The 16,204-nt window shown below is 45.2% G+C and overlaps 1 protein-coding gene across 3 annotated transcripts in view; it reads right to left on the minus strand.

The window, feature by feature from the left end:
• The window catches only part of STK32C (serine/threonine kinase 32C), a 108,588-nt gene that overhangs the window by 89,478 nt on the left and 2,906 nt on the right, over positions 1 to 16,204 (minus strand). The window contains exon 1 of one of the 3 annotated variants that reach the window (XM_064514424.1): positions 12,387 to 12,459. The exons of the other annotated variants lie outside the window; for them this stretch is intronic. Within the exon in view, the coding sequence (XP_064370494.1) occupies positions 12,387 to 12,444 (58 nt within the window). The 5' untranslated portion in view covers positions 12,445 to 12,459. Of the gene's footprint in view, positions 1 to 12,386; positions 12,460 to 16,204 lie in introns of those variants that run through there. 3 annotated transcript variants of the gene reach the window in all.

The following is a 16,204-nucleotide window of genomic DNA, read 5'->3' on the forward strand; positions in this document are numbered from 1 at the left end:
TGTTCCTATATTTCTGTCCAAACAAGCCATCTCTTTCTGGCTAAGTTTAATGATTGTTCTCAACTCCAGTTGAAGATCCAATCTCATCCCTGTACACTAAGGTTACTGCTTGTTTACCTGACAGGAGAAGCTGGATGGCACTGGGCAGAGAGACAAGCCAGGGCAGCACAACACGCGTATTCTGATCTTGCAGAGGCGTGCAAGCTGCTTACACCAGATTTAGGATCCTCTGGACTCCAAGGAAACACTTGGGGTAGTCTCACTGAAACCTGGAAAGTGCTTTTAAAGGCATGTTTTGAAAGACAGAATAGCCATTAGTCCCACTTCTGTCCGTTCACACGCCCTTCCCTCGTCCCCTTGACAGTGCGTAGCCCCACATCGTTTTGTCCATTGAAAAGTAACATCACCGATTCCTCCCCACAGCCGACTGCAAACCTAGTCTGCCGCTTCACTCCCCTTTTTGTCACTAAACATTCTGGCAATGGTTGAGTTTTGCTTAAAGTCAGAGCCGATACCAGAGCAGACAGAGGAGCAGGGATTTATCAGAAACAGCCGTATGTGCAGATGACCTCCTGCCCCTGAGCAATTAAAACAGATAAGGAACAAACACTCAATGAGGCTCCTATAGCAACGACTGGCCTCTTTGCTATATGATTCCCTGCTATAAATGACAACGTTTGCTATTTTTCTTTTTATCTCCAGTGACATTAAGAGAGTAAGTTCAGAAGCAGCAGACTATTTCTTTACACGGCAGCAGTAAACCTGCAGAATTCGGTGCCCCAACACTTGAGCAGAGCAGATTCTCCAGTCACGTTTTTCTAAGGACTGTCAAGTCATATTACCACTAACACATCCACAACCTCAGGGAGCAACAGAAATGACCGCATTTCTTTTTCAAGACACAAACTAAAGAGGAGGAGCTACTTCTTCCCTACCATATCACACCCAACAACTCTTTCATTAGCTGCTTGGGGAGATGAGATGTTTGACTAGACAGACCACAGATCTAATTTGATGCAGCAATTGTACAGAAAGTTAACAACTGATATCATCTGTTTAAGAAAAAATCAGGGAGAAAAAAAAAAAAAAAACCTTTCAGCAGCTTTTTACAAGATGAAGAGCAGCAGGATGGAGCTCTGCAGAGGGAAGAGACGGAGCCCTGTTGCAGTGTTCAGCGAGTGGCAGAGATACCTGATCAACTACAGAGCAGCTGCTAAGCACGCGATGAAACTACACTGGGACCTCGCCTTCTGCACAGCGGTGACAGCTCTCCTGCTTCCACAGCGCCAAGCACAACAGCAACGGGTCCAGGACCGGACCTACGAGTTGCCATGGAAATACAGACCACGACAATAATGAGCTTAAGAGTAATTGTAGAGAGACACCAGTTGCCAACATGAAACCCAATGCGCTCCGCAGCACTATAATAATATCCCAGCTCTTGACTGATGCTATTACACAAATGCCTTGCAGAGGGACGGAGACATCTGGGAGAAGGAAAAAACGATGCTTTGCAGTAAAGATCAGGAGAACGGCTTACCAGAGTGTTCAAAGTAGACACACTACTGTTAATGTCAGCATCACACCTTTTGGACAGGCTGACACAGTATTGGGAATATTTTAAACATCAGTTAATAGAAAAATTAGCAATATTAATAACAATGCTTTTCTAAAAGCAGTCAGTGAGCCACATCAAACCTAGTCGCCATAGAAAACTGCTAAAGTCCTCAGATCCCAGATATTTTTTCTGTTTACCTAAAGAAAGCAACAAAGATCGCCTAAAGAAAAAAGAAAAGGAACCACCTACTTGTTTGACTTCATGTTTTATGCAGAAACAAATGCTGGAGTATTGTGAAAAAATAATTAGGCTCGCGGTGGTAACCGGTGCGTGGTTGGTCACACACCAACAAGAAAAATCGCCTTTATTTTTACGATAATAGCGCTGCGGCTGTTTATGCTGTGGGAGTTAATCCTCCCCGAAGGTCTTGTGCTACAAGTACCTAATGCCAGGCACGGAGCAGAAAGGGCTCCGGCCCTGCAGAGCGCCTTGGGGCTTCATACCTTAATCAAGGGCTGATCAAGCCTCCGGCCCCGCACTCGATACCCGGCAAGTTCCCGCATCCACACGGGACTCATCAGGCTCCAGCACGGCTCTCCAAGGCAGGGGAGCATTTACCTGCATGGAGCTGCCAGCTCTGCCCCAAACACTCGCTAAGCAAGTGCCAATGCGCTAATGAAGTAGGCAATTATCCCCTGCTCCTCAGCGGGCAATCAAATCAGGCAACTTTAAGTGGATCTTCCACTCTTAATGTTTCTGGCTGTACAATCCAGGAATACGCTATCATAAAAAAATGCAATAAAAATTCACATTTCCATGGAAGTGCATAACATCATTCTAAAATACACCGCAGTCTGACAGATTTTCCAATGCCTTGGTCAAAATGTCTTTTGTCCCAGCTGTCAGCTACACGAGGTGTGACACACACCAAAATGTAATAACCACAGTGAAAACAAGAGAAATCATTCAAGTGATCTTTGTTTTACTGCTGCTAAAAAAAAAAAAAGAAAGAAAAAAAAAAAGAGAGAAGTGTTTTCATTCATCTCCGCTGATAAAGACACGCGCTGCTATAAATATCTCCAATGCCGCAGACAAGGGTGGAATACCTAATAAGGTCTACATAGGTTTTAAATAGAAGTCTGCCCCTTTCAGATGTAAAGATCTGCTGGATACCCAAACAAGGAGAACAAAAATAGCAAAAGCGACCGTTTCTCATTATTTATTAAATACACGTATTCTGAAGGACAGATTTTCTACACACGTGCATGCCTGCTCACATGCGTGCCGTAATTCGCAGGACACCCGAGTGGACGAGGGTACGATCTGGCTGATCAACAGGACCATGTGCAAGACCCATCAGCAGGGTCACGCCTGACGCCTGCCAAACTGCCACCGCAGCCGCGGGAACTGAGCTGGAGTCGACGCCAGGTCCCTTTCGAGCCAGTGCAGGTGGACTGGTCCAAACAGCACGGAGTGACTGGCTGTAATGCAGAGTACCAACTTCCACCAAATTCCCTCAAATTCTGCAGTAACTCCATCGCATCCTGCCTGATACAGTCCAATGTTCCTTTGCATGGGAGTCCGCTATATAACACTGGAAATATTCCACTGAGGAGTTTCCCACACCTTGGGCACGCCTCCTGTATTGGGGGTAAGATATTTAGGCATACAGAACATTTTAACTCTTTTTATTCCTCAAATTGATGGTTGTATCAATTGATCATTGAAGGTCTGACATTCTCTGCTTCTCGTCTCCCTATCTGCACCAGAGTCCTCCAGCTTTACGCTACTCACCGAGTGATCTCCAACTCAACAGTAGCTCCAGCCAAGTCTCAAAGGGAGCATTTACCAAAAAAAGAAGCATTAATTGATTATAATTCCTGGTGAAACAGCCTGGGTGTCTATGTGAAAGACCTGGCATGTCACCCAAAGGTTGCTCTGCTGGTCAGGAAGCAGCAGCGGGTTGCAGTCTGACCACCCACAACGCCTAACACCCTCACGACTGGGAATTGCTAAATTAAAAAACTAGAGAGTAGAAAGACCACCGAGGAAGAGGACATTTCACCGCGGCTCTCGAGGCCTCCAAAAATACCGTGTTGTTACCAAGGTGTGCATTTCAGCTGAAGGAAGCTATGATAACGCTATGAAGTGTTGTACAAATAGCACTCTATTTCATTGCAGATGACAGCACGCAACATTTGGGGTTTGAGTAAGGACTTAAAAATAGCTGAGAACAAAATATAATCCAGCATTAAAAAAAACAACCAAAAAACTTCCCTTGGTTAATTACAAGAGAGTCTTCAAGAAGTCTAAGACTGGGAAAAAATGTTTTGGGGGAACTTCCATTATTCTATTCAATATCATTTAGTCTATGCTTCACGATTATCTTTTTCCAAATGAATCCAGTACTGTCAGAGCTCCCTACGAACTTTGTGTACGACAGTCCTAAGAAGAGAAATCTTTCTAAAGGGCTTTCAGATTTCCAAGAATATTTTCTTCCCAGGATTCTTCCCGCTGGGGCGGTTTCTGTGCCGAGAGAGGCTTTCACTGCGCTGCACACCAAACCCGTCGCAGGAGATGAAAGTCGGCCGTGTTCTCCCTGCCGTCCCAGCGCAGCTGCCAGCGGGCACGAGACCACCGCAGGGAAACTGCTCACGCGCGGGATGGAGAAGAAGAAACATTTTATCTGCAAGAACTGCAGTGAAGGGGTATTTTAGCTACAGACACACTTAAAAAGTTCCGTTTTCTTGCTTTTTAACAGGTAGTTGCTGTAACTCCAGCAATGCTGCGTATACTGTAATTACTGCATTTCAAGGGTGGCCTCCACTACAACTTTCTGCAACAGCATTTAATTCTAACTGAGTATTATGAAGAAAATCACAAAAAATATCACACGCCCCGAGCAACAGCAACGGCCTCGCCTGTGCCGACGGCATCCCGGCCAAGCTGCTCAACCCCTCTGGGCACCAGGGCCCGAAGGGGCTCCCTCAGAGCCCTTTGCATATGTATATAGACGTGTGCACACGCTGAACTCAATAAAAGTAGCTCTTCCACTTCAGCAGGCAAGCAATTACATAAAAAGCTAATGAGTTCCTTATTTACTTACGTTGTGATGTGAGCAGTGTGGGATTTCTGCATGTGTGTACATTGTACTCGCGGTTAATTTATACATTACCGAGCTCGCATAGCTTGCCATGCGACAGCGCTGTCAACACAATTATGATGTCTTGAAAACAAACTCCGGGTTTTTCCTAACCAGAAGCCACTGGTGCATGCGCTGCTGGTGTACGGCTCCGGAGCGCTATTTAAAGCGCACAGTCCTATCTTCGTCCTGGAAGCTCATGAGCAGCAGACGTGCTCTCCCAAAATAGTTTTCGCTCGGATAAATGGCTGTGCCGCGCTGTCAGAGGTGGCTCGGTATTTAATGCCTGGGGGGAACGCTGCTGCTCGAGTGACCTGCAATTTTTTTGACAAATACAGCTTAGCAGAGGATCCATCAACACCGCGGGCCGGCAACGCCGATTGCTCAGCACAGGTTTGAAAGGAAAAACAAATCGTAACGAGCAGCCGGCTGCACGGGCGCGTTGATGAATTGGGCCAGCACCGCCCTGCCCGAGCCGACCGGCACGCAGCGGCACGCGCTACGCGGCCGCGACCAGCTCCCAGGCAGGGCCCGCGGGAGAAGCTCCTCAGGAAGGACACAACACACAACCAACGGCACTCACGAGCCTTGGGTGTGTTTTTTATAACCTCCGTGTGACTTCTGATCTCTGCACATGCAGATCCCTGTTCTGCACCCGTCTCTGGGACTGCAAACCTAAACGAGCGGTGCAACCTACTTACAGAACTCTGACCACTAAAGGTGGATGTGGTTCTTTCTTCCAAAGAAAGAAAAACTAGCATGAAGACAGCATTAATTAGCAGTTGCTAGTTATACAGGCTTGCAATGCCGATAAACCTGCAATGAAAGAGAAGACACAGCCACAAGTGATTGATGAACACATGAAAGTGTTTTTGATGGGACCAGTCTGACCTTAGATAACAGTAATCCCTTCCAGTTCTCCCCGAGGTCAGCAACAAATCTCTTCTTTAGTTTGAAGGTAACAGTCAGGTGTCAGAACAGATTTACTTAGTGAACAGACCGCACTGGTATTTCCAAACCTGCCAAGCAGAGCAGGGCCTGGGCCTGCGTCCCGCAACCAAGTGAGCGCGAGGATGACAGCTCTTGCTCGGGACTCACCTGAGCTCAACAAGGAGAGACAGACCCAAATTCACAGAACATGCAGATGACGCACTTTAAAAGTTTAACTTCCCTGGGGAAAACAGACATCCTATTCCTGTAGCTAGCATTGCCCGACTTCTTTAACGCTAAGACTCTCCAAAAAGACACGTATTCACAGCTCACTGGAGTCTGGGGACGTTGATACGACCTACAACCCACTCAAACGGTGCTCACACCACCACCGTCTACCAATGCCAGGCCCGGGCTGTCAGCCCGCCTGCCTGCCACGTGCTCACCCACACGGAAAGAAACCCTCGGGCAGCCCCCATAAGGGAATAAGGAAGAAAAAAGGGACTGAAAATTCCCAGTTTATAGCAGAAAGAAAGAGAGAAGCATTTTGGAGAGAAGAGGGCATATTTAGACACCGAACTGAGCAGACAGAAAAATCGAAACCAGTGGCAGAAGAAACACTGTACTAAAATTATTTTCAAAGCATTATCAAGGGGCAAATAATGATTGAATTTCTGTTGATCCTACTCAATATTTTGATGAGCAGAAGCAATTTGTTGTAGTTAAAAGAAACCGGTTATTTTTAAGTAATTTCACAGATTGTGTATCTCAAACATGACTTTTTGATATCAAGATCAATACGCTGAAAACATTCATTAATCAATCCCGAAATCCTCCTGTTGTCACAACTGTACTTGTTTTGACACCTGCTTGAATTTTCTTGCTGTGGCATTTAACATGGAAAAAAGAAAACCCATCGATTCAACAAGATGAACAGAGAAGGCAGGTGCTGCCCCCGACACACCGGGCTCCCCCCGCACCGAACACGCAGTCCTAGAATTGAGGAGAGCTCTTTTTTTTATCACTGGTTTTTGAAGAGTTGCTGCTGGACTGGCCATTATACATCACCGTCTGATGCAGTAACAACTTAAGGAAGCCCCACGTTTCCAGTGGGTCTATACCATTAGTTAAAACCCAAAGTCAGAGTCTTCGCCAGCACCGAGCGGGGATGGCACCGCTGCCGGCACCAGGAGTTACTCCAAAAATCCCAGTATAAACCTGACAGGTAACATTTGCACTGGAAGGAGAAGCCAGACAAGTAACACACTGGGGAAGAAAAATCAAGTTTTCACAAGATGCATACGAGTTACCATTCTATCCTACATACTACCACAAGGCATTGAGCCATAAAGGTAATGCCGTGCCCAACGTGCACATTCAACAGCAGCCACTGGTAAGACGTCATTTATCCACCAGTAATTTGATTCAAGAGATAACTGTACTTCTACCGCCAGCTGAAAGGTTGTAGCATGCAGAGACCAGCCGAACTGCCATGAATTCACTTGGGCACGTTTAATTTCTGCTCAGTTGTCATGGCAGTGGCTTGTGGGTGTTTGCAGCGTGTATGGTGGGGAGCGTGACACTCCTGTCACACATTTGCTACCCAATGCTTCGACAGTGTTTGTTCCATACCTGAAATAGCACAGGGACGATAGTAGCAATTAAAAGCTACTTGCAAGGAAGAGAAAAATGTGTTTCACAAGAGGTCCAGAGCATCCCGAGCTGTGCAGACGTGCTGCTCTACTTGTTAAGGCTTTGGAAAACAGACATCAAAGGATCTCGAGTCACCCTGATGGTCTTCTGGGTGATTAACTAACATTTAAGGCATGTGACTTTTTAAACTATATCATTTACTTCATTTTTATTGATAAGTATAATTAGCAGTCATTGTAACCCACATTTCCTACAGTGCTTTATCCAGTCCTCAAGGAGAGCTGCTTGCTCAGACGAGGAAGCTGAGCTTCAGCCCAAGCCCTTCCAGGTCCTTGCTCCGACTCCCGTTAGCACGTTCACTTACCGGAATCACAGACACCTTGGGACTCCCCAGGGGACCTTTCCACACGCCTCTACACCGAGTGTCACACCAAAACACCAATACCACGAAAGTCCAACGCTAGGAAATGCCTTGGGTGCCAAGTTCCTAAATATCACAACAGTCTGCTTTCAGGGTAATTTCTTCCTAGTTACCACTGAGTTTCTCTGCTCTAAATTAATTTCTTTCTTTTTTCTCCTCTGGGTATGTGAAATATATACATATGATGGCATTTTTATTGCCACCAGCTAATCCATCTAAACTCATGGGACACACACCACGAGCCAAGGCTTTAAGCAGTAACACTAACTGCTGTTTCGTTGTGATTCTTTTGAGTCAAGGATTAACCTGAAGTGAAGAAAAATATTTTGCCAAGCACAAAGACAGCTGTACCTTTTCCTTAAGCGGACCATGCACAGATAGGGACCCAAAGAAAAGCACCAGTACATACAGAGCAACAGTTCTGTGCTTTTATATCCTTACTCTTATCCCCACTGCTTTTCACCAAAGTTGTCCAGTACACCTTCTCCGGTACTCCAAAGCACCGTAACCGGAACATCACACACACACATTTCATTTACATGTTTGGAAAGCCAGGGTGTAATGAAACAGAAACCTAGACAGTAAAATAGCTTGTTATGCTGGAACAGCATTTTGCAGATCAATCTGATCGCTGCTTAGAGTACACATATTAGTCTCAGGAGCACATGAACTCCCTGTCAGCATCACCAGCACCAACCGGGTGTATTTTTGGAATAATAAATAAACGCTATCACCTTCCAGAACTGCCCGTTGAGCTCTAGATTCCTTCGGTAACTGCTGTTTAACTTAATTACACAGGAGGGCTAATCATCAGCCGACAAGGACCCAGTGGGCACAGTCAAACCAGCAAAATGCTGAATTCAGCACCTCATTCAGTACCTGCATCTCTTCACTAGTCCCAGGTATCGGGAAGGCCCTGAACAACAGAGTAGATGTAAATGAGCACATCAACATTCACACACTGTCATTTCTTATTGCTTAACAGCATTCAGAACCGTCTGTTCCCACACATCCTAAGCACTTTTAATTTTCCATAACTGTCACCTAAAGCAATTTAATTCCTGAAGAACAGTGGGAGAGGAAAGAGGACACTGACATTTATCTTCTCTTGTTAGGAGAAGCTAAGCCGCTGGCAAGCTATCCCGCCTCTCTCGACTTAGGGAGATAAATGCCAAAACACACATTAGCTACCATTGTTCTTTTCTCTCTGTTGCACATATACATCTGCATAGGGGCACGCAATGCTTTGTGGAGTTACACACCATTGACTGTTCTGCTCTTAATGCCACCTGGCATCGTGTTACTTCTCTACCATTTTTAGCCATGCCATACAACGGGAAGCTATTACTGATGATTAACACTTCTGTGTTGTTATAAGGTTCCCAGCATAAGGGGGTAGAAACGACACAGAGACAAAAGATGAAGCTATAAAATGTTCCATAGGTTCTGCTCAATGGCAGTGTATTTGAAACAGCAGTTAAAAGAAAAGGTCTCTGAAAAGCAATGGGGAAAGTGTCTAACAATCATATCTGCTTTTAAATCTCAATTACTTCTAAATGGGCCACACTAGTGAAAACTTAAATCATGACCACAGTGAGTTGAAAGCACAGATTTTGATCCAAATGCAGATGAACAACACTGCAAGCAACTCTATTTCTGTTCCAGACAAATGTTACCTACCACATTAAATTTCAGACATTCCCAAAAGAAATAAACTGGTATTTTGAAAGAAATGTGCATTATCTCCTTACAGGTATGAATTCATGAGCATGGTCCATGTTACGTACTAGTCTTTCAGATGATGCATTATATATAAGCCACCACCATGCTAGAACTAAATCAGCTGTACGCATTTGTAGATGCTTCTCAGTACCTTAGCTTTTTTTACAATAACAGAATCAAATCACAGAAAGAACAAGTTGTTTCATTTCCAGGAAGGTTTTGCTTTCTGAATGATGCAAGCTGACGTTCAGTCTGTTAGAAGCACGAAACGACAGCAGGACTACCTTCACACGGTATCAGTCACCAAACATTTTCTCCTATTTGCCAATTGCCAGTTTTGGTGCCTAAAAGCTGCCTGGAACGACAGGCGGGTGGCTCCTACCCGCCTCCACTTACCCGTAGTAGCCCACGGCTCCCCGGCGAGACTGCAGCTGCAGACATCAGTGCAAATGCCAGTATGCGCGGAAAGGTTTTCACGCCAGTACTGGGAATGTGATCAATGAGGTGTTCAGATCCATAAAAGCGTGCTCTTCTTTATTCTAAATTCACAGGAAGTCTGTTTTAAACAAATTGGCCTTTGGAGAACAGATAAAGTAATAATTTGGTCTAACATTTTGTGAACTGTATTTGTGATTATTTTTTCTTGATCTGCCCTTTTCCTTCTCTATAAATCAAGTGTTCCACAAACTGCAGCTGGGTTTGCAGCAGCATTTTTTTATTATTATTTAATTTCAAGCAAACAGCCGCAGTTGCCTTCAGGATCTGTTTTAACCTGATGTTCTCCTAGATTTCCCATAAACTAATTTTCCCCTCAAGGCCTTGCATAATCTTTCTTCCTTCTTTCTTAGAAGACATCTGGGGTGATTTTCACATGAGAAGGGATGGGACAAAAGCAGTATGTTGTAACTGACATTATAAATGTTGTCAGGATGGAACAAAATTTATTGGGATCCTCTAATTGTATTAAGTGAGAAGACTATTATCACATCAGTTGGAAAACGGGCCAGATGCTCCCCTCTGCTCTAGCTGATGTGGGCTGTGACAGTGATACCAAGCAGCCACAAACCAGGCGTAGCTGGATAGTAACAGCATGTTTGCAGTTGCTTGGACTCGGAGGCACCAATGAGTTGGAGGATACCAATGAAATCCCGTCTCTTTTACTACACTACTGGTTCTCCATAGCTTGATACAAAGAGATATGGGTACATTTTTTCATACTACACGTCACATGAATCGCCCTCTGAGTTTAAGCCAACCATTGGCCATTTTTCTCCTTCCCCCCGAACTTTCTCCTTACACTGAGGAGCAGCGTCTTGGCCCTTCCCAACAGCTGGCTGCTCTCTGGGCTCACTCGATACCTCAACACCGACACCCATGGATGCGCTGCAGCTATTTCCAGCACTCCAGCATCCCCTTTCCCCATAACCACATCAGCGACTGGTCAGACCTCTTCAGCCCTTCATGCTCCTACATTACGCTGAAGATGGGGGTCTAATCCTCCTGCTGAAGCAGTCTTCAGCGTTGCAGGATCAGTGTCTCAGTGGAGCAGGGAAGAACTTTAGGAAGTTGCACATATGAAGGACACAAAGTGCACCAAGTGACAGAGTCGCAGTACCGGTCTTGTTCTCCTAAGTCTTCTCTTCCCAAGGACGCCGTGACTGCTTGCAGAAGCAGCTGGTCGTAAGATATGCTCCCCTTCCGGAGTGAAATACAATGCTCGTCTAGTTCTGCAAGGCTGAAGGCCAACCTAAGTCTTCCCCAGCGAGAGCAAACGCTCCGCAGCATCCTTAGCTTCATTCTCCATTGCATAAAGTTAACTGACCTGTACGCCTCAGTGATGCCTGTCTCGAGCTTCACTGGAGTTCAGATTAAATGCAGAAGTTTTGGAGAAAATGCAAAGGGCAGGGAAGCAATATGGATGCCAGATATCACATACAAGACTTCCAAGGCAGAGAAACAAAAATACTTCATCTGTTAGGAATTAAACAAGGATTTGGAAAAGAGTCCCGTGACTGAATAAGGCATATCTGATTTCTAGTGCATCCATAATTATCCCCATTGAAATCACTGAGAATTCGCATGCATTTCCTAGGCATCATTTGGCTTAAATTTGGAATACAATTGTTTAGCGACATAATCACGATACTGCTTTAATTCATAAGTCACAGCTGCTGTGATATGGATTCTCTAGACCACTAAGAGTAACTGCAACTGGCAGTTAATTGTAAGACAGAAAATGGCAAAGCAAACACGAGAAAAGGAAAGAGCTCTGAAGGAACAAAACATCTGTGAAATGCAAGAAACATCTTGTTTATGCTCTCGACGCATATTTAATTATTTCTTCAAAAAGGAACTCAGTTTTTTAAACTGTTTAATCATTTTCAAGCTGTAAATTAGAAGTTTTAAACAAAATATATGGCCTTAAACTAACACAGGTGAAAAAAATCATGGTCTTAGCTGAGCAATAGTAACAGTTTTACATAACGGCTTTTGCTATGTTCAAAGGGACGACTTTTGTCCCTTTTATTGGTGTAAATCCAGAATAGCATTTGTCCAGATTTACTTCAGTCCTATTGAGAATGGATTACGGCCTTGAATGTGGATAGTAAAGTGACAGCAAAATTACTATTTCTGAAAGAAAAAGCCAATAATCCAAATGTTGTGCATATTACTCTAGACTTCCATGATTTTCAATTACTAAATTAGCTGGATTTAAACCATTTCTGCACTACACGACACACGGAAGAACTCTGCAGGCGTCGAGCTCCCCGCACCAGGAAAGCGGCGAGAACGGCTCGTTTCTGCTGATTTCTTCCCACAACAGATTCAGTGACCTCAAAATCCATCATTACCCCACAGATCCTCATCACACCTCAAGACGCACCCAGCTCAACAAGAAAACGTACCCGTCCTCCTGCCTCTTTCTTCTCGAAGAAACCGAGATGCAAGACAAGACTCACCATTTCCTTTGCCTGATGAGCAACATAGCATGATGTTTTCCACCTGGTCTTCAGACATACCAATATTAACTGTAAGCAGAGAACAATACAGTAGGATAGACATCCCTAAACACAAACATACAGTGAAGATTTATGTTAAAAGGGAGCCTAAGGGAGCCTCACAGGCCTGATTCACCGTGGTGGAAAGTCTCCTAGAGCATCACCTCCAGAAAACACCCCAATGACCAAACACTCCCAAATCTGAGGTCCTGGACACACCACACCTCGGCGGCAGTGCTGGATCCTCCACTGATCTTTTCATGAAACAAGCAGTATGAAGTTTTGAACTACCAGTCTGAACAAACAGCATCCACCTTTCTAGGGAGCTCAAGTAGCAGCAAACGTGGGACAGAAACTGGTGTCTGGATAAACCATGCAGAAAAGAGCCACCAGCATGGGAAAAGAAAGACTTTAAAACCCAAATGACAATACCAAACACAGCTCCTCGACACCTCCGGGTAGTTCTCACTCCTCCCTCCCCCCCTCCCCACGTACAGACTTACCGTTTTGATACATCAGGGGTTTTTTCGCCCTCTTGTTTTTAAATAACAGGCGAAGGCATCTGTGCTCCCAACCCACAGCCACGTAAGAGTCGAGCTCTGAAAAGTTTGCTTTGCAATCTGGTGAGTTTTTACAGATTAGTAAGTTATACAGGCCTAGAGACGGCTCCCGTGGTTACCACCACAGGCTCACTTTTCCCCCTCTTAAAAAAAGAGTACTCTAATAAGTAACATAGAGAACACAGAAGCTTCACATATCTATATTTGACCCTAAATAAACAGGATTTGGGATTTTATAGCTGCCTTACTGGGCATGAGGCCATAGCTCTCTAATCAAAACCACAGCGTTTCATTCAACAAATCCAACAGAGCTCAACAAGCAATGCCTTGAGGCAGACCCACGGATACGACACCGTAAAGGAGGTGGAAACTCACCTTTGCAGGTGGTGCATGAGAGAGCAGCGAGCTGCCAATGGGCAAGTCCTAAGCTGCCTTCCTCAACCGTGGTTAAGCCAAGCCCAACACACGTGGCGGTTCTGGGGTTCCCGGGCACGAGCCAAACCCTGGGGACAGGCACCCGGGCTGACCCAGGCCAGGGTCCCCCACGGGAGACGGGGAACAGCCGCAGGATTTCGCATGGCATCGACTCAGCAGCCAAAGCAACACGCAAGTTAAAGCCCTTGCTTCAGAGTCCGAAAAATGTTGCGCACCATCAGTAGGAGCATCTAGTTAGGTACCAGGTCCACTAACCGGACACCAACATAATATTAGTTCTCGGAAACCAGTAAGATGCCATTCAAATGACTGATGGCACGAAGAGGACATTCCCTTTCAGCTGAAGCAGGACTTCTAAAGCGTCATACTACTACTTTGTATGCTTAAGGAAACCCGTACTTAACCAAATGCACAGCAGCTCAGGGTGTTTGCTGAAGTCAAGATACATGGACACGGCATATGTTAATGCAGAAGAAAAATCTAACAAATTAATCTTACTGCTCACATACTGAACTTTGTTTACATAACTGCACTTCACGCCACTCGATTAAGCAGTATGACAAACCTCTATCTGTAAAACAGAGAATGTAAGGTATTCATCACTTGACTGCATCCTCGCTTTTGAGGGATGCATTTATTCAACAATATTCCACCTCATTTCACAGAAGTGAACACCTGAATTATTTCTGCACAAAACAAGATGTTGCCAAAAAATAAGCACATGACAGAAAACAGTTAAACTACCTAGAGTTTCCACGTCAGGGTTCCTGACTCCTGCTCCTTTCCCTGCGGGACGGGGGTCTTAAGGAAGATGCAAAACATACAGGTCTGAACCTTCGCGGAGGTTAAAGACTCAAAGAAAGGAGGCTTTGTCCCTTGTTCCTGTTGATCGCCACTCCGACAGCCTCAAAACCTGTGTTTGGTTCTCTCAGGGTCCCAGTTCCTGGGATAAATGATTATGAGCGGAGAATCTCAACCTTAAGAAATAACGCCTAGCACTGTTGAAAGAGCTGGACATTTTGATCCCACTGGATGAGAAAATAGGAAGCAAAGGTGAACTATAAGAATAGTTTTCCAACCTACTCATGATTTAGAAGTGATTTAAGTTGATAATGAAACTTGAGTCGGAGAATTTCTGCCCTTTCCTGAACTTTTTCCCCGAATTTCTGCCCTTTCCGGACTGGGAGCAGCAGCATCCAACAAGAGCAGATTCAAAAGAAAAGGCTGCAAGAATGACACGCGGGAGCAACAGACGCGTTGAGCACTGGCAAGTGTGACTACTTCTCTGTACATCAAACAGCCTCACAAACAAACTCCTCGAGTCTCTGCTCTGCAGATGACCACAGCGTAGTAATGAGGATGTATTTCCTGGCGCGTGTGTAACCCTAGAGCCTGCCAGCACATTGTCTGAAATTAAAACGGAGATTATTTTAGCACTTCACCCCAGGTTTTGCAGCTTCTTGTCCGTTTCCATGGGGACGGGAGCAGCGGCGGCTGCAGAAGGGCTGCTCGAACTCCTGGAAATCCCTGCTGCGGCTCCCAGGGAAAACGGCACAGTGCCGTTTCTCAAACACTACTTAGACTTTAAGAGTCTTCTGGGCCCGATATATTCCTGCAGCTGAAGTACTTCAGCTCCAACAAACCGAGCGGCTAAGAAAACATTTTCAAGATGCTTAGTAGCTTTTCACCTCACCGTGAAAATACATTCTTACAGAATGGTATTGCTCACCGTGGGAATTTGCACTGGGCATTCATAAAGCTGGACTCTTTTATAGGTTCCATCACTTTTAGAGCCACGTATATAAATACATTCAGGTGTGGGAGGAGACCGAGTCCATGACAGTGCTACGGTTTTGTTATGATTCCAGGCCCCTTGGAAGAACAGAGGCCTTGGCACGACAAGGTTTTACAACGCTTCAGATGCTCCCTCTTGAAGGAGAAAGGCTTCCTCCCGGGCAATCCCTCGCCACACATTTTCTTTTAAAACACTGCACGCTACTGTTGCAGGTATAAAGAGATGAATGCATCTCCAAAGCGGAGCTGCCCTCTAAAAAGCTGAGCGACGCCTAAGCACGTCCCTAGCAGACGCTTCTGAGCCTGGGCCACGTGGGCTACACTCACCGCGGGTCTAACAGTGCTCGTGCCAAGGAAAAAGGGACCCGTGAGCACCAAAGTCAAGCCCTCTCGTAGCGCAGAATTAGGTACCTAGGTACAGAAACGAGCATCTCCTTATTCGTCAAAGAAAATAACTGCAACCAGCAATACCCTTCATTTTCAGATTCCAATCTGCTGAGTTTCCCTAATATTGCTTGAGCTAAAGAATTTCAGACAGATCATTCTTGGAGAAGAAGAAAACTCCCACGCTCACTTCATCCTGTCTGAGGACTAATCCTACAGCACATATTTAAGTCAGACTAACTTACTGTGAGAGCTACACCTGTGAACTGTAAAACTAGGAACTATTTCAAAAAGTCAGCTTTAACCCAAATAAGAGAAAATGCATTTGCTCCCCTTAAAAAGCCATAAGCACACTGGTAGATAAGCAGTCAGATAAGAGGTTGGCAATCACAGGATCAGGACAAAATACTGATCATGATTAAAATAATTAGGCTGCAGCATTAAATCCCCTTGAATCAGCTGTAACTCTCCTTTCGGCAGCACTGCACTGATGGGGCACAACAGGCAAAGAGGCCCCAGACCCATCGCCTCGGTCTGAACGAGCGAAAAGGCAGCTCCACGGAGAGCACCAGATGGCTTTCCATATTTTCATTCATATTTATACAC

Source organism: Dromaius novaehollandiae, chromosome 6 (assembly GCF_036370855.1).
Source record: "Dromaius novaehollandiae isolate bDroNov1 chromosome 6, bDroNov1.hap1, whole genome shotgun sequence".
In the NCBI taxonomy this organism is placed as follows: domain Eukaryota; kingdom Metazoa; phylum Chordata; class Aves; order Casuariiformes; family Dromaiidae; genus Dromaius; species Dromaius novaehollandiae.